This window comes from Oncorhynchus keta, chromosome 4 (genome assembly GCF_023373465.1).
Source record: "Oncorhynchus keta strain PuntledgeMale-10-30-2019 chromosome 4, Oket_V2, whole genome shotgun sequence".
NCBI classification, from domain to species: Eukaryota; Metazoa; Chordata; class Actinopteri; order Salmoniformes; family Salmonidae; genus Oncorhynchus; species Oncorhynchus keta.
The window spans coordinates 24,948,030-24,966,674 of NC_068424.1; the positions used below are offsets into that span (position 1 = coordinate 24,948,030).

The following is an 18,645-nucleotide window of genomic DNA, read 5'->3' on the forward strand; positions in this document are numbered from 1 at the left end:
AGATGGTTGGATTTCAGGCAGGCAGTGCCCACTGGGCCCCTTGGCAGGAGGTGGGAGGTTGGTATGAATTCAGCTCACTGTAACCTTTCAAAGCTAATGAGGGTGGACACGCTGGCATGGGATTGTGTTGACGTGCTGGCATGGGGTTGTGGGAAAAACATCCTCCCACCTGTAGAGTGAAGGGGTAGACCATGATGTAGGTAGCCTCACATGCCAGGATTCTAGACTCTGATATAGACACACTGCTGTTGAAAGACACTAACATATACAGTGCAGTTGGAAAGTATTCAGACCACTTGACTTTTCACACATTTTGTTAGCTTTATTCTAAAATGGATTAAAAAAAAATATCCCTCATCAATCTACTACACACAATACCCCATAATGACAAAGCAAAAACTGAAATATTACATTTACATAAGTATACAGACCCTTTCTTTACTCAGTACTATGTTGAAGCACCTTTGGCAGCGATCACAGCCTTGAGTCTTCTTGGGTATGAAGCTACAAGCTTGGCACATCCGTATTTGGGGAGTTTCTCCCATTCTTCTCTGCAGATCCTCTGTCAGATTGGATGGGGAGTGTCGCTGCACTGCTATTTTCAGGTCTCTCCAGAGATGTTTGATCGGTTTCAAGTCCGGGCTCTGGCTGGGCCACTCAAGGACATTCAGAGACTTGTCCCGAAGCCACTCCTGTGTTGTCTTGGCTGTGTGCTTAGGGTTGTTGTTCTATTGGAAGAAGAATTTTCGCGCCAGTCTGAGGTCCTGAGCGCTCTGGAGCAGGTTTTCATCAAGGATCTCTCTGTACTTTGATCTGTTCATCCGCCCCTCAATCCTAACTAGTCTCCCTGTCCCTGCCGCTGAAAGATATCGCTACAGCATGATGCTGCCACCAAAATGCTTCACCGTAGGGATGGTGCCAGGTATCCTCTAGATGTGACGCTTGGCATTCATTCCAAATAATTCATTCTTTGTTTCATCAGACCAGATATAATCTTGTTTCTCATGATCTGAGAGTGCTTTAGGTGATGCTTAGCAAACTCCAAGCGGGCTGACATGTGCCTTTTAATGAGGAGTGGCTTCCGTCTGGCTACTCTACCACAAAGGCCTGATTGGTGGAATGTTGCAGAGATGGTTGTCCTTCAGGAAGGTCTAGGAAGAGTCTTGGTGGTTCCAAACTTCTTCCATTTAAGAACGATGGAGGCCACTGTGTTCTTGGGGACCTTCAATGCTGCAGAAATGTTTTTGTACCCTTCCCCAGATCTGAGCAGCGACACAATCCTGTCTCGGAGCTCTACGGACAATTCCTTCGACCTCATGGCTTGGTTTTTTCTCTGCACTGTCAACTGTGGGACCTTATATAGACAGGTGTATACCTTTCAAGATCATGTCCAATCAATTGAATTTACCACATGTAGACTCGAATCAAGTTGTAGAAACATCTCAAGGATGGTCAATGGGATCAGGATGGACCTGAGCTCAATTTCGAGTCTCATAGTCAAGGGTCTGAATACTTATGTAAATAAGGTATTTCTGATTTTTATTTTTAATACATTTGCAGAAAATTCTACAAACCTGTTTTCGCTTAGTCATTATGGGGTATTGTGTGTAGATTGATTGATTGTTTTTGTTTTTTAATAATCCATTTTAGAATAAGGCTCTCGCGTAACAAAGTGGAAAAAGTCAAGGGGTCTGAATACATTCTGAATGCACTGTATTGGACACCCACGTACTGTATTGATTATTCTCACGTCTACATATGCCATACATTAAGCATACATTCACAAGCCCCCTGGGTGACTGTATTAACCTACATCCCTGTTCTCACATGTAGTCTATGTATAGGCCTAATACATGACATTCCAGTCCCTCTTTGCTGGTTGACAGCTACAGTGGGGCAAAAAAAGTATTTAGTCAGCCACCAATTGTGCAAGTTCTCCCACTTAAAAAGATGAGAGAGGCCTGTAATTTTCATCATAGGTACACTTCAACTATGACAGACAAAATGAGAAAAAAATCCAGAAAAATCACATTGAAGGGTTTTTAATGAATTTATTTGCAAATTGAATGGAGCAGAAACAATAGCTGGTAGAACAAAGCAAAATATAATACCTTGTAACTAGGGACAAACTAACTGATAGCTTCTATAGAAGGTGTGAGTGGTCAAATTGCTAATATTGTATTTCACACTGTTATCAACATGCTCATTAAGCACTAGCACAGAGATAAGGGCAAGTCGAGATGAAAAAATGGCGTAATCAAATGCCTTTCGTGTATTCAAACTTGTTTAATTTGTTTTATGTTAATCCTTTCTGCAATGGCTTTGGTGATGACATAGGCTACCTAACTAAAGAAGAGGTGTATTACTCCCAGACAGTGGTGTAAATTACTTTATTAAAATACTTAAAGTACTACTTAAGTCATTTTTTGTGGTATCTGTACTTTACTATTCATATTTGAGAACTTTCATTTCACTATATTCCTAAAAAAAACAATGTACTTTCTACTCCATACATTTTCCCTGACACCCAAATGTACTTCTTACATTTTGAATGCTTAGAGGGACAGGAAAATTGTCAAATTCACACTCTTAAAGAGAAAATCTCTGGTCATCCCTACTGCATCTGATCTGGAGAACACACTAAACACAAATGCTTAATTTGTAAATTAATTCTGAGTGTTGGAGTGTGCCCTTTACTAACTGTAAATATATATATTTTTAAAGAAAATCATACTGTCTGGTTTGCTGAATATAAGGGATTTGAAATGTTGTATTCTTTTACTTTTGATATTTAAGTATATTTTAGCAATTACATTTACTTTTGATACTTAAGTATATTTAAAACCAAATACTTTTTTTCAAGTAGTATTTTACTGGGTGACTTTCACTTTTACTTGAGTCATTTTCTATTACTGTATCTTTACTTTTACTCAAGTATGACAATTGGGTAATTTTTCCACCACTATTCCCAGATAATAGTCTGTCAAAGCACTCATCTGTGGAAATTACCTGACCCACAAGAAAGTTGAGCATGCTCCTTTTTGTCTAATATTAAAAACTAAACAAATTAACTTATTTTGGCTGAGAAATGCACAGAGGACGCAGAAGAGAATAGGATTGCATTGTTCAGCAGAATCACGTGCCCCTGTCAATGAAAACAACAGTAAACATGTTGTCCCACACGAATGATGCAGCGCCCCCTTTGGACCAATTGAGATATCGCTTGTGACTAACACATGCCAGTTAATTACTATAGCTCCCGCCCTGGGCAAATTATTGTAAATGCCGGATCTCTATGGTAAGACCCATTATTCAACCAAGTTTCGTCAAAATCGGCCCAGTGCTGTCAGAGATATCGCGTGTGACTAAGGTACAAACGGAGGAACAGAGACAAATCCACAGTCCCCTCCCCGATTTCATCGTGGGGGACCAACTAAAACCATTAATTAAGGGGAAGGGAGAGCTAGGGAAGGGATGGAGGCACACAGGGGTGTTTATAGATTTGTTTGTGGTAGTATAATCTGTGTGCGTGCGCCAAATCAGTACACAGCAGAAACACCATCTGTTTCCTCAGAGGCTAGGACTCAAATTTGGTCCAGATCGGCACGAGACAGCTGCTTATTGCAGGACTGGTGGGCTGTCTCCCGTAGCCTCCCGTAGCTCGTCAACCAGTAGGATTTCTGAATTTAAAAACCTAATTTTAAAAACCACCGACTACGAAAGTGGGATCCCGAACATGATAATGAGAGAAGATGCGAACTAATATCGTTGAGAGAGTAAAGTATTTTACATGCTTTTATCTGTATTCAATAACTGCTTTAATTTCCGAGAATTGATAACGTTTTACAGGACTGAAATGGATGAGGAGAGCCTATCACAAAACTGCATTCATGTGTTAATGCTGAAATCATCCTGGATGCTTTGAAGGCTGCTACGACTGTGGATCATCAATCCTCCTGCATCGATGAAGCGCTTGCAACGGCTGAAGACAAACGAAATTAATTGCATGGTCATTATTTGATATAAAAAATAGGTGAGCCTGCCGCGTTTTTATGTTCATTAATAGGCAATTTGTGTCGAATTGTGGGTTTGATTTTGTCCATTGAGAATGTACTTGCTGCAGTAACGGACAGTTATACAAAACCTTGTGCCATTGTTATATTTCGGATAAAGTCATATGTAACCAAACGTTGCATTTGTTAAAGTAGGCCTAGGCTATGTAGTCAGGCTTTCATATCTTACGTGTTTGTTTGTCATTAGCCAATATACATACTTCTCCGCCAGTTTTATAAATGCATTATAGAAGTCTAGCAAATTATTTGATAGTAAATGAATATGTTTTATATAAAGTAAACTTATAAACTTGCGCTGATTCAGATTAACTTAACTTTTTATTCAGGAACGGCCTTTTATTGCTATTTGAGTTCTGATAATAAATTCCTTATCATAAACTAGCTATCCAAGGTGAATGGATAAGGGATAGCCACCATTAGTTTAGTAGCATCGATTTTCCACAGGTGTCTGGACTCCAAATGTAGCCTATTTCTTTTATATGAGAATACTTATCTCTTATCACACTACAGAGGCCAATATTAAACTAGGCAGATCTATTCAGAGGCACTATTGGAAAATTAGATTTCCTCATTTTGAAACGCGCTTTACTGTCTACCAACAGGGAGTCCGTATACATTTTGGCCTTGACGAGTTGCCGTTAAAATGGGAGACAACATGTCCAAAAGATTGAAATTAGTGTCGGCTACGGAAGCGGAGATGGAGGAAAGATCTTTTATCAACCCGTACCCCGACTGGGACCAAGGAGTCTTCACATCTTCCAATTCAGGAATGGACAGTGACTGCAACGAGCCTTTCAGCGAAAATGGAAAGGTAAGACCCCCTTTGTTAACATTTATTTGCCATAAGTAGCTACTGTATCTGGCTAAATTGTAACGTAGCTGTTATGATTCACTTGCGCATGCCGCAAGCGCATCTTTGACATTCTGAAGAGCTCTAACTCAGACAAAGTGCAGTATTAGACAAACCTAGCCCCATTGTGACTGCTATTAGTCAGTAAGCACCACATTACTCAGTAATAACAGTCACTCAGACCATTCCTGCACAGAGCCCACACTACTCTGACACATTATTAGCCTGAAGACCCAACGACGTTGAATTGCTTAGAATTCTATGTTGGGCAGAAATTAGCGTTTCGATAAGGAAAGTTTCCTCTCGCGACCCCTACAAGCCAGAATGCTAAATAAAATATACTTTACAGGTTGTCTGTGTGGTTTGTCTTTTTGCAGGTATGAATGTGAGAAAATATCCACAGAGTAGTGTAATCAACCAGACCTTAAGTATGCTGGTTTGTATGTCGTTTGCATTTCCGTTTTTTATTTTCAACACGGATGCAATTCCAATCCCAGGTGACAAACCCTTGCACAATATGGTCGAGTCTAACAGCAAACACTTCCAGCTAATTGCGAGGAAACATGCTTAGGTCGACTACATTTGGCTATTGTTTACATATTTTGTGCATCACATGCAATTTGTCAACAGATTGAAAATACAAGCTGACAGAACTCTTACCGGCGCCGCAAAAAGTCGGGTAAAAAATCTCCACCTCCTACCACCAAAAGGACAAACAGTGTCCACAGCATTGTGGACACTGTAGAGTAAGTGTAAATATAATTTTATTTAACATTCTGCTTTGTAGCTAGAGACATTTGCATCTTTCTTACTGCGACTTTGTTTAGACTGATTTCCATGGAGCAACCATAGTAACAGTGTGACGGTTTGCCAATGGACAAGTGTGCTTAATCTGGTAATTTATGAGCTGTGACCTGGGTGTCACGCTGTTTAGAGGTTCTGGTGCTGAAATTGGCGATCGGCTGTCATTGTTTTGTTGTGCGCTAATGGTGCTATGTTTACTTGTGCGCTGTGTTAATGGCACAACTTCCAGTTTCCACAGGCTCCTTTGGATGTCTTCATTTTACCTGTAGCCGTTCCCAATATGACAGATGGCCTCATGGTAGTGCCATCCCACTTCTCACACCAATGCAGCAAATCCCTGGTCCCGTGGAGGAAAGAGTGGTCTGGAGGAAAGGGCTTTTAGAGATGATCTAGACGATTAGCAAGGCTGGTGTAGGAGGTCTATGGCCCTTATACAGTGATGGATTGAATTGTGACATATTGAACTGCAGCTCCCCCTAGGAAAAGTAATTGCATCTAACTGCTAATGAGGCCTTTTGTGTGGATCTGTTTTGGCAGTAGGGTACAATTATGACTCAAGAAACTGTTGTCATTGCCGGCTCCGGCCAGTATTGTGGCTAATCATTTAATGCCCTCTCAGCCTTTATACTCATTAGTATCATGGCAAGGAAACAAAGCACAAAGCTTGTTTTACTTTTTTAGAAAACAGCCCTAATGTTGGTAACAAAGTTAATTATGTTTCATACAGAGTCACATTTATTTATTTTCCAAGCTATAGCACACAATATTTTACATACAGCAGGTTTTTAAAGGACAAAAGAGTTTGATCTGCATCGTGTTTTCACTTTTGCCATGGAAGATATATTGCGATACTGGTATCATCACAGCCTTGAAATCTATGACATAATGGTCATAACACATCATGTAGTCCGTGACCTAGCCCTGTAGACAAATCATTTTGTCATGCAAGACTACAACTCGGTGGCCTTGTGGTTATGTGTCCGCCCTGAGATTGAAAGGTTGGAAGTTCGTTCCCCGATGCGACAATGCTTGGCACTCTGGGGTGTACTTGTACATGAAGTTCCCTCAAGCTACAGAAACAGGAGAGTGCCTGCTCCTATAAGTTGTGCCGGCTCGCACAAGCCAAGGCTACTTACTTACAAGACAAAAATAGAGGAGACTGTAGGTCATTTGGTCTCCATCTTTTTGCTATTTTCATCAATACCCAGTGGTTTCCCAAGCCATTTTGTGTTGTGAGTTGTGACCCTCCCCCTAAAGCCTTTTAGAATTTCCCTCTGGCCCTCTCTGTCCAGCACAATGCTTCTTGCCACAGTCACCTAGTCATAAGCATCCACAGCCTCAAACCTGCCTGTCTAATGACTTGGCCTTTAGGCTGCTGCTAGCTAGTCTGGAGCCCTGGAGTGAATTGAGATCATTCACAAGTGTGACAGGAGATACCAGGGATAATGTCATGCTCAGCAGCTCATGCATTAGAGGTTGAGTCCTTACCTCTCAAACTTAATGCTGTTATGGGGATTGACAAATAGGTTCTGCACTTTGAGTGGATAGCCTGCCCTAATACACTGAGACCCGGCCTGACATCATATCTCTTTTCCTGCTCCTGAGAGGCTTGGCTACTGTAGTCTGGTCCTCAAGCCAACATTTTGTTGGGTTACATCAATCAAACAGAGAGGGAAATATCAGGGGACACGGTAAAAGTGCCAGAGGGATTGTCAGTCACCTGTGCAGTTAAAATAAGTTATGTTCTTAACTTAATTCCTCAGTTGGTGTTGTGTGTTTACTCACTGTCAGCAACAGTACCTAGACCCCGGGGGAGAGAAAGGCAGAAGGCTCCATAAAATAACCCAATAAACCAGAATTACACTTCACCCCTCCTCTCTTTAGCTCTCTTAGGCGCTCTCTTTCTCTCACTCACTCACTTGTCTGGCCCAGGGCTACCTGCAGAGTGGGTCGTGGTTTGGATGAGATTGAGGGGGCAACCAGGGAGCAATGAAAGTTCCCACACAGCCCTAGAGAAAGTCATTTTATATTGTAATTGAGGTGTTCAGGTCAAGGAACATTTGGTGCCAACATGGCTTGTATGAAAAATGTATTTCTATACGGAACAAAACTAAACGCAACATGTAAAGTGTTGGTCCCATGTTTTATGAGCTGAAATAAAAGATCCAAGAAATGTTCCATATGCACAAAATGTTTATTTCTCTCAATTGCACACATTTGTTTACATCCCTGTTAGTGAGAATTTCTCCCATGCCAAGGTAATCCATCCACCTGACAGGTGTGGCACATCAAGAAGCTGATTAAACAGCATGATCATTACACAGTTGCACATTGTGCTGGGGACAATAAAAGGCCACTCTAAAATGTGCAGTTTTGTCACACAACACAATGCCACAGATGTCTAAAGTTTTGACAGAGTGTGCGCATGCCGACTGCAGGAATGTCCTCCAGAGCTGTTGCCAGAGACTTTAATGTTAATTGCTCTACCATAATCCGCCTCCAATGTCAATTTAAAGAATTTGGCAGTGCGTCCAACCGGCCTCACAACCCAGGACCTCCACATCCAGCTTCTTCAACTGTGTGATGGTCTGAGACCAGCCACCCGGACAGCTGATGAAACTGTGGGTTTGCACAAATGAAGAATTTCTGCACAAACTGTCAGAAACCATCTCAGGGAAGATTATCTGCGTGCTCGTCGTCTTCACCAGGGTCTTGACCTGACTGCAGTTTGGTGTTGTAACCGACTTTAGTGGGCAAATGTTCACCTTTTGAGGGCCACTGGAACGCTGGCCCTGAATTATCCTCCTTTACGGATGAATCCCAGTTTCAACTGTATCGGGCAGATGGCAGACCGTATGTATGGCGTTGTGTGGGCGAGCGGTTTGCTGATGTCAACGCTGTGAACAGAGTGACTCATGGTGGCGGATATGGTATGGGCAGGCATAAATAGCGTGACGAGATCAACAGCCTAATCAACTCTGAGATGAAGGTGTGTTGAGCTGCATGAGGCAAAAGGTGGTCACACCAGATACTGACTGGTTTTCTGATCCACACCTCTACTTTTTTTTTAAGGTATCTGACAAACAGATGCATATCTGACAAAACGATGGATATCTGTATTCCCAGTCATGTGAAATCTATAGATTAGGGCCTAATGAATTTATGTACATTTCATTATATGAACTGTAACTCAGTAAAATCTTTAATTGTTGCATGTTGAGTTTTTATATTTTAGTTCAGTATACATTATAAACTGAGTCTGAAATTCAGAAAGAGTAGCTACTAGTTTTTAATGTTAGGCTTTGCATTGAGAAAAGCTGCAGCTAGGAAGCAGGTCTACAGCCTCGAGTCTTCTTGGGTATGACTCTACAAGCTTGGCACACCTGTATTTGGGGAGTTTCTCCCATTCTTCTCTGCAGATCCTCTCAAGCTCTGTCAGGTTGGATGGGGAGTGTCGCTGCACAGCTATTTTCAAGTTTCTCCAGGAATGTTTGATTGGGTTCAAGTCCGGGCTCTGGCTGGGCCATTCAAGGAGATTCAGAGACTTGTCCCGAAGCCACTCCTGCATTGTCTTTGCTGTGTGTTTAGATTCATTGTCTTGTTGGAAGATTAACCTTCGCCCCAGTCTGAGGTCCAGAGCGCTCTGGAGACGGTTTTCACCAAGGATCTCTCTGTACTTTGCTTCGCTCACCTGTCCTCGTTCCTGATTAGTCTCCCAGTCCCTGCCGCTGAAAAACATCCCCACCTCATGACGCTGCCACCACCATGTTTCATTGTAGGGATGTTGCCAGGTTTCATCCGGATGTTTACGCTTGGTATTCAGACCAAAGATTTCAATCTTGGTTTCAACATACCAGAAAATCTTGTTTGGGCAAACTCCAAGCGGGCTGTCATGTGCCTTTTACTGAGGAGTGGCTTCCGTCTGGACACTCTACCATAAAGGCCTGATTGGTGGAGTGCTGCAGAGATGGTTGTCCTTCTGGAAGATTCTCCCATCTGCACAGGGTAACTCTAGAGCTCTGTCAGAGAGCCAATTGGGTTCTTGCTCACCTCCCTGACCAAGGTCCTTCTCCCCTGATTGCTCCGTTTGGCCAGGCGGCCAGCTCTAGGAAGAGTCTTGGTGGTTCCAAACTTCTTCCATTTAAGAATGATGGAGGCCACTGTGTTCTTGGGGACCTTCAATGCTGTAGACATTTTTTGGTAGCCTTCCCCAGATCTGTGCCTCGACACACTCCTGTCTCGGAGCTCTGTGGACACTTCCTTTGACCTCATGGCTTCATTTTTGCTCTGACATGAACTGTCAACTGTGGGACCTTTTAATATATACAGGTGTGTGCCTTTTCAAGATCATGTCCAATCAATTGAATTTACCACAGGTAGACTCCAATGAAGTTGTAGAAACATCTCAAGGATGATCAATGGAAACAGGATGCACCTGAGCTCAATTTCGAGTCTCCTAGCAAAGGGTCTGAATACTTATGTTAATAAGGTACTGTTGTTTTTCATTTTGAAGACATTTGCAAAAATGACTAAACCTGTTTTTGCTTTGTCATGGGGTATTGTGTGTACATTGATGAGGAGAGCTTTTAATACATTTTAGAATCAGGCTGTAGCGTGAACTATCCATTTTAACAACACATCAGCTCTCCGGCAGAATACACTGCAGCATGCAATACAGTAGCACTTCTCACAGCCCCACCCTCTCTCTCACTCCTATTGTTATGTTAAACAGTGAATGTTTGTTTCTCTGTTGAGCACTCCCTCTCCATGCCTGGCTGCAGTGGGAATTGTGAACTCCAGCACAATGTTCCTAGTGGTTAGTAGTCAGGCCCACTGTGCTCCATAAGCCTATGCTTTCAGTAATATGAGCTGGTCCTTTAAATTGATCTCAATTGTTTGTTTTGCATAACATAGGTCATGTACCCCCTTGTCCTACAGTGTATATTGTTGATTGGAAATTGGTCCCAAGAGAATGGATGGCATATCCATGATCAAATAAGGGGGTTGGCCTTACCCTTTTTATGTGCAGAACGAATCATAAGGCCATGTTCAAGGCCTGCATTAGATCAGACAAATAGTACTCTTTGTGAATATGATTGGTTGTTGTCAAAATTAAATCCTCATAGATTAGATTTTGTTATCCCTGGATTAACATTACATCAAGGTTGTGTGTCACTGTCCAAGATGCTTAAACACGGTAGCGCTGCCTTTAGCATTGCAGCACACACTTAACCCAGGCTTAGTTTAGCCTTCGTTCTGACTCTGTCCATGGTGCGAGCAGAATTAGGCTATATTATGTAGTCTTAGGCTACACATACAGGCAGGTTACTATTGTCTTGGTTGTATGTGGTATTGACGCTGAATAGAAAGTTCTTGGCTGTGTCTGTGGTCTGGCTGTGCGTTAGTCGTGGGCGGTATACCGTGTGGGGTATTTGGAAAAGGCCACGGGATGGTTTTTCAATACCCACAATATCGTCAACTATTACTTTGACGTTTTTCTATAAATGTGAATATTTGTAGCTACTTTTTAAAGTTATTACCTGCAGTGAACTTAGGAGATAAAGCAGATTGCGTTCTTCATTTTACCTGTCACATTTATTTTAAATCATGCCGTTTCCATAGTTCCCCAGAACAGTTGAGCCAATCACGTGTTTGTTTGTAAATAGCATAATGGGAGAAAGAGAGCTGGTGAGTCCATAGTGTTCTATATCTATCGGCGAGTCTCTGTGCGGTGCACATGAGGGGATGATGTTACTACTAAATATTTGCCATCAGATCTCTTCTAATGGCTTTCCGACTGAAGTCAGGGCTCTGGATGAGCTGCCATCTACTCCTTGAGCTTCCTACTAGCATTTTTTCCTCCTCCTCTGTTCTTGTCTCCTCCATGTACACATGCTGCTCTTCCTTCAGAAAAGCATGCGTCAACTTAATTGATTTGCCCACTTTTGCTTGTAAATGTCCACACTCACCGAAAATTACATTCGGTAGCTACTCGCTATGCTTGTTTAACTTTCTGAACTGGATTTGCCTGCCTTTGCAATTAGTTTTCCGTCAAGATAGAACTACAAAAGGAGTTGCAATCTACTGCAGAGAGAGCCTGCAGAGTTCTGTCATACTATCCAGGTCTGTGCCCAAACAGTTTGAGCTTCTACTTTTAAAAATCCACCTTTCCAGAAATAAGTCTCTCACTGTTGCCGCTTGTTATAGACCCCCCTCACCCCCCAGCTGTGCCCTGGACACCATATGTGAATTGATTGTTCCCATCTATCATCATAGTTCATACTGTTAGGTGGCCTAAACTGGGATATTCTTAACACCCCGGCCGTCCTACATTCTAAACTAGATGCCCTCAATCTCACACAAATTATCAAGGAATCTACCAGCTACAACCCTAAATCTGTAAACATGGGCACCCTCATAGATATCATCCTGACCAATTTGCCCTCTAAATACACCTCTGCATCACTGATCTCAGCAATCACTGCCTCATTGCCTGTGTCCGTAATGGGTCCGCGGTCAAATGACCACCCCTCATCACTGTCATATGCTCCCTAAAACACTTCAGCAAGTAGGCCTTTCTAATCGACCTGGCCTGGGTATCCTGGAAGGACATTGACCTCATTCTGTCAGTAGAGGATGCCTAGTTGTTCTTTAAAAGTGCTTTTCTCACCATATTAAATAAGCATGCCCCATTAAAAAAATGTAGAACTAAAACAGATGTAGTCCTTGGTTCACTCCAGACTTGACTGCCCTTGACCAGCATAAAAACATCCTGTGGCATACTGAATTAGCATCGAATAGCCCCCACAAAACTTTTCAGGGAAGTCAAAAACCAATCTACATAGTCAGTTAGGAAAACAAAGGCTAGCTTTTTCAAACAAATTTGCATCCTGTAGCACTAATTCCAAAAAGTTTTGGGACACTGAATAAGAGCACCTCCTCTTCTAGCAGCCCACTGCACTGAGGTTAGGAAACACTGTCACAACTGATACATCTACGATAATCGAGAATTTTATTAAGCATTTTTTCTACGGCTGGCCATGTTTTCCACTTGGCTACCCCTACCCCGGCCAACAGCTCTGCACCCCCGCAGCTACTTGCCCAAGCCCCCCGCTTCTCCTTCACCCAAATCCAGAGCTACAAAATCTGGACCCCTACAAATCAGCTGGATTAGGCAATCTGCACCCTCTCTTTCTAAAATGATCCGCCAAAATTGTTGCAACCCCTATTACTAACCTGTTCAACCTCTCTTTCGTATCGTCTGAGATCCCTAAAGATTGGAAAGCTGCTGTGGTCATCCCCCTCTTCAAAGAGCACCATAGTAAACAAAGAGAAGCCTATTTCAACCCTGCAGGCGCGACACAAAACGCAGAAATAAAAATATAATTCATGCCTTACCTTTGACGAGCTTCTTTTGTTGGCACTCCAATATGTCCCATAAACATCACAAATTGTCTTTTTGTTCGATTAATTCCGTCAATATATATCCAAAATGTCCATTTATTTGCCGCGTTTGATCCAGAAAAACACTGGTTCCAACTTGCGCAACGTGACTACAAAATATCTCAAAAGTTGCCTGTAAACTTTGCCAAAACATTTCAAACTACTTTTGTAATACAACTTCAGGTATTTTTAACGTAAATAAATCGATCAAATTGAAGACTGGGTGATCTGTGTTCAATACAGGAGGAAAACAGCTAGCTTTCTGGTCACTCGCCTCTATCTAAAAGTACACTTCAAGTTACCCTCATTCAAGATGGCTGTACTTCTTCATTACACAAAGGAAAAACCTCAACCAATTTCTAAAGACTGTTGACATCCAGTGGAAGCGAAAGGAACTGCAAGAAGGTCCCTTAGAAATCTGGATTCCCATTGAAAGAAAGTGACCTCAAAAAGAACATCTAAATGGTTTGTCCTCTGGGTTTTTCCTGCTAAATAAGTTATGTTATACTCACAGACATGATTCAAACAGTTTTAGAAACGCCAGTGTTTTCTATCCAAATCTACTAATAATATGCATATCTTGTCTTCTGGGGATGAGTAGCAGGCAGTTGAATTTGGGCATACATTTCATCCGGATGTGAAAATACTGCCCCCTGTCACCAAGAAGTTAATGACTCCAAGTCATGTATGTAGTGTATGTGAAAAATCATAATCGGTTGACCTCTACCCCCAACCCCTCTTTTACGCTGCTGCTACTCTGTTTATCATATATGCATAGTCACTAACTATACATTCATGTACATACTACCTCAATCAGCCTGACTAACCAGTGTCTGTATGTAGCCTCGCTACTGTATATCACCTGTTTTATTTCTTTAAATTACCTATTGTTCACCTAACACTAGAGACTGTACTTAACAGTATTGCACTTTTCATGTAGCCTACTTTTGGCCAGCTAATAGCCTAACCACCGATCATGCAACATTATGGACTAATCCTTTTGTGAAATAGCCTACCTCTTGCAAAATAAACTACCATTTAAATTTCACAGGAGTCTTCACCCAATGTAGGCCATCCTGCCTTTCCCTCCATATTCAGCCTTCATTGATTTAATTTGGGCTTAGCGTATAGCCTCGTCTAAGCCCCTATCAAATCTGTTTATTCTGATGAATCAGGATCAGTCAAGCTTTACTCTTTATCTTGTGTTTATTTAGAGCGTGTCTGCTAGATTTGACTCAAGGCCATGAACAACATCAGTATTATGCTAACGAACGCCTCAAATAGGCCATCACTTTGACATGCATGGCTTTGTGCAAGACACTGTAATAAATAGCTTTTCTCTTAACCAAGCTTATTATTTTACCGTTCATTGTTTTAGATGTCAAATGATGAGTTGACAACTTTATTTGAATGGATTTACAGTATAAAAATAACCCTAAAGCGTCAATATTGAGGTGAAAGAAAGGGAGAAGCTTAGAGCCCGAGGCACCAAACCCCAACACTGATGAATAGATATGTATAAGAGCGATATCCAGGTCTAAACTTCTGTATGAATGGAATCCTGTATGAACTGAAGCAGAGAAAACAAAACATCAAGCGTGAAAAGTGTCAATACTACCTCAATCAAAATGGCTGGAGGCCGCTGCTGCCACAACATCAACACCTAGGTCAAACTGTGATATCAACAGAGCTTGAGAAGATGGGGAAGCAGGAAAAGGGTTGGTTCTAGAAGCAGACATGTCTGTGTGAAAGATGGTTCCATCTCTGAGAGGATATAGTGGAGAGCCAGATGGATGAGGGTGAGGCCTTGAAGAAGCCCCAGGAGCCAGGAGGACAGAGATAGAAATGGACAGAAACACACAGTAGGCTTGGGAGTTATCCAGATTTTCATACCGTCCTTCTCTCATATCAGGATTTAAGGTATGACAGTCAAAGCACAGAAGGTGGCGCCATAAACGCAAGAAAAGCTCATTGGGCCTCTATTACCAGAATGCTAACAAGATTAGCACAAACTAAGTGATATCACATAGACGCTTTTAGCTAAATGCTAAAAAGATTTTTAAAATAATAATACATTTAAGTTTGTAGGCCAGTTGAGAACAAGTTATCATTTATAACTGCGACCTGGCCAAGATAAAGCAAAGCAGTGCGACAAAAACACAGAGTTACACATGGGATAAACAAACGTACAGTCAATAACACAATAGAAAAATCAATATACAGTGTGTGCAGATGTAGTAAGATTAGGGAGGTAAAGCAATAAATAGGCCATAGTGGTGAAATAAATACAATTTAGCATTAACACTGGAGTGATAGATGTGCAAGTAGAGATACTGGGGTGCAAGAGAGCAACAAAAAAAATTATATCAATATGGGGATGAGGTAGTTGGGTGGGATATTTACAGATGGGATGTGTACAGGTGCAGTAATCGGTAAGCTGCTCTGACAGCTGATGCTTAAAGTTGGTGAGGGAGATAGAAGTCTCCAGCTTCAGTGATTTTTGCAATTCGTTCCAGTCATTGACAGCAGAAAACTAGGAGGAAAGGTAGCCAAAGGAGGGGTTGGCTTTGGGGGATGACAAGTGAAATATAACTGCTGGAGAGTGTGCTATGGGTAGGTGTTGCTATGGTGAGCAGTGAGCGGAGATAGGGCTTTACCTAGCAAAGACTTATAGATGACCTGGAGCCAGCGGGTTTGGCAACGAATATGCAGCGAGGGCCAGCAAACGAGAGGATACAGGTCACAGTGGTGGGTAGTATATGGGGCTTTGGTGACAAAATGGATGGCACTGCGATCGACTACATCCAGTTTGCTGAGTAGAGTGTTGGAGGCTATTTTGAAAAGGACAGCGCCGAAGTCAAGGACTGGTAGGATAGTCAGTTTTACGAGGGTATGTTTGGCAACATGAGTGAAGGAGGCGTAGGTGCGAAATAGGAAGCCGTTTCTAGATTTAGTTTTGGATTGGGGGTGCTTAATGTGAGTCTGGAAGGAGAGTTTACAGTCTAAACAGACACCTACAGTTGAAGTCAAAAGTTTACATACACATTTTTCACGCCCAATTTTTCAGTTTTTGATTTGTTAAAAAAGTTTGAAATATCCAATAAATGTCGTTCCCCTTCATGATTGTGTCCCACTTGTTGTTGATTCTTCACAAAAAATACAGTTTTATATCTTTATGTTTGAAGCCTGAAATGTGGCAAAAGGTCGCAAAGTTCAAGGGGGCCGAATACTTTCGCAAGGCACTGTATACCCTGACTCTGCTTGCACAGAACGCAAGAGAAGTGACACAATTTCCCTTGTTAAAAGAAATTCATATTAGCAGGCAATATTAACTAAATATGCATGTTTAAAAATATATACTTGTATATTGATTTTAAGAAAGGCATTGATGTTTATGGTTAGGTACATTGGTTGCAAAGACTCTTTTTTTCGTGAATGCGCTTGTTAAATCACCCAAGTAGGCTGTGATTCAATGATAAATTAACAGGCACCTCATTGATTATATGCAACGCAGGACAATCTAGGTAAACTAGTAATATTATCAACCATGTGTAGTTAACTAGTGATTATGTTAAGATTGATTGTTTTTTATAAGATAAGTTTAATGCTTGCTAGCACCTTACCGTGGCTCTTTGCCAAATGGCAATCTTATCATTGATGAGAATGTCTCAGATGACAACCGAACTGACATCATATTCATTAAGTACCACCGCATATGTTAAATTGGTCGGATTACCAGAATATAGTTAATTTCCCCCCCACCTTCTGATGTTCCCAAAGTCTCTAGGTTAACCAATGGGTTTTCAAATGTAACATCAGTAGGGTAGAGAGAGGAAAAGGGGGGGAAGAGGTATTTATGATTGTCATAAACCTACCCCCCAGGCCAACGTCATGACACCAGTGACTGATGTGGTGTACTCCTCAATGCCATCGGTAGAATCCCGGAACATGTTCCAGTCTGTGATAGCAAAACACTCCTGTAGTTTAGCATCTGCTTCATCTGACCACTTTTTTATAGCCTGAGTCACAGGTGCTTCCTGCTTTCATTTTTGCTTGTAAGCAGGAATCAGGAGAATAGAGTTGTGGTCAGATTTTCCAAATGGAGGGCAAAGGAGAGCTTTGTATGTGTCTCTGTGTGTGGAGTGCAGGTGATCTAGAAATGTATTTCGCCTCTGGTTGCACATTTAACATGTTGATAGAAATTTGTTAGAACTGATTTATGTTTGCCTGCATTAAAGTCTCCGGCCACTAGGAGCGCCACCTGGATGAGTGGTTTCCTGTTTTCTTATTTTCTTATACAGCTGACTGAGTGCGGTCTTAGTGCCAGCATCTGTCTGTGGTGGTAAATTAACAGCCACGAAAAGTATAGCTGAACTCTCTAGGCAAGTAGTGTGGCCTGCAATTTATCACAATATACTCTACTTCAGGCGAGCAAAATCTAGAGACTTCCTTAGATTTCGTGCACCAGCTGTTGTTTACAGCTTACCGGAGTGTGCTGTTCTATCTTGCCGGTGCAGCGTATATCCCGCTAGCTGAATATCCAAGTCGTCATTCAGCCACGTTTCCGTGAAACATAGGATATTACAGTTTTTGATGTCCCGTTGGTAGGATATTCCTGATCGTACCTCATCTAATTTATTGTCCAATAATTGCACGTTGGCGAGTAGTATTGACGGTAATGGCAGCTTTCCCAGTCGCCTTCTCCGGGTCCTGACCAGGCATCTGACTCTTTGTCCTCTGTACCTGTGTCGCTTCCTCTTGCAAATAACAGGGATGTCGGCCCTGTGGAGTGTTTGGAGAATGTCTTGTGCATCGTCCTTGTTGTAGGAAAAATCTTTGTCTAATCCGAGGTGAGTGATCGCTGTCCTGATATCCAGAAGCTCTTTTTTGCCATAAGATACGGTTGCAGAAACATTATGTACAAAATATGTTGCGAAGAAAACCACATAATAGCACAATTGGTTGGGCGCCGTAAAACTGCTGCCATTTCTTATGGCGCCATTTTAGTCCCTGTGTAGAGTGCCGTATTTCAGATGGGACGTTAAACAAGTATCCTGGCTCTCTGTGGTCACTAAAGATCCAATGGCACTTATTTTAAGAGTAGGGGTGTTAACCCTGGTGTCCTGGCTAAATTCCTAATCTGGCCCTCATACCATCATAGCCACCTAATCATGCCCAGCTTCCTATTGGCTTATTCATCTCCTCTCCTCTGTACCTATTCCCCAGGCCGTGTTCTCAGTCACATTTTAACTGGTCATTTTTTAAATAAAGATGTCTGTTTGGGCCAAATTTAAGGCCAGTCCAGATTGGATCAAATCTGAACCGGATGTGGATGAGATTCCCTAAAAACACGCCACTTCAATGCAGCTATGACCTTTTCGTAGCGGGTTAGGAGATCATACGCAGCATGTCAAAAGAATTTGGTTAAGTTTAGGAAAAGGGTTAGGATAAGAATAGATACTCTCCGAACCTACT

At 41.9% G+C, this 18,645-nt stretch overlaps 1 protein-coding gene across 2 annotated transcripts in view; it reads left to right on the forward strand.

The window, feature by feature from the left end:
* The first annotated feature begins 3,449 nt into the window (after positions 1-3,449).
* lancl2 (LanC lantibiotic synthetase component C-like 2 (bacterial)) overlaps positions 3,450-18,645 on the forward strand; it is a 57,092-nt gene continuing 41,896 nt past the window's right edge. The window contains exons 1-3 of one of the 2 annotated variants that reach the window (XM_035757358.2): positions 3,450-3,776; positions 3,928-4,033; positions 4,676-4,884. In XM_035757358.2, the coding sequence (XP_035613251.1) occupies positions 4,717-4,884 (168 nt within the window). In that variant the 5' untranslated portion in view covers positions 3,450-3,776; positions 3,928-4,033; positions 4,676-4,716. Of the gene's footprint in view, positions 3,777-3,927; positions 4,034-4,675; positions 4,885-5,553; positions 5,670-18,645 lie in introns of those variants that run through there. The other variant, XM_035757364.2, reaches the window with a different exon arrangement.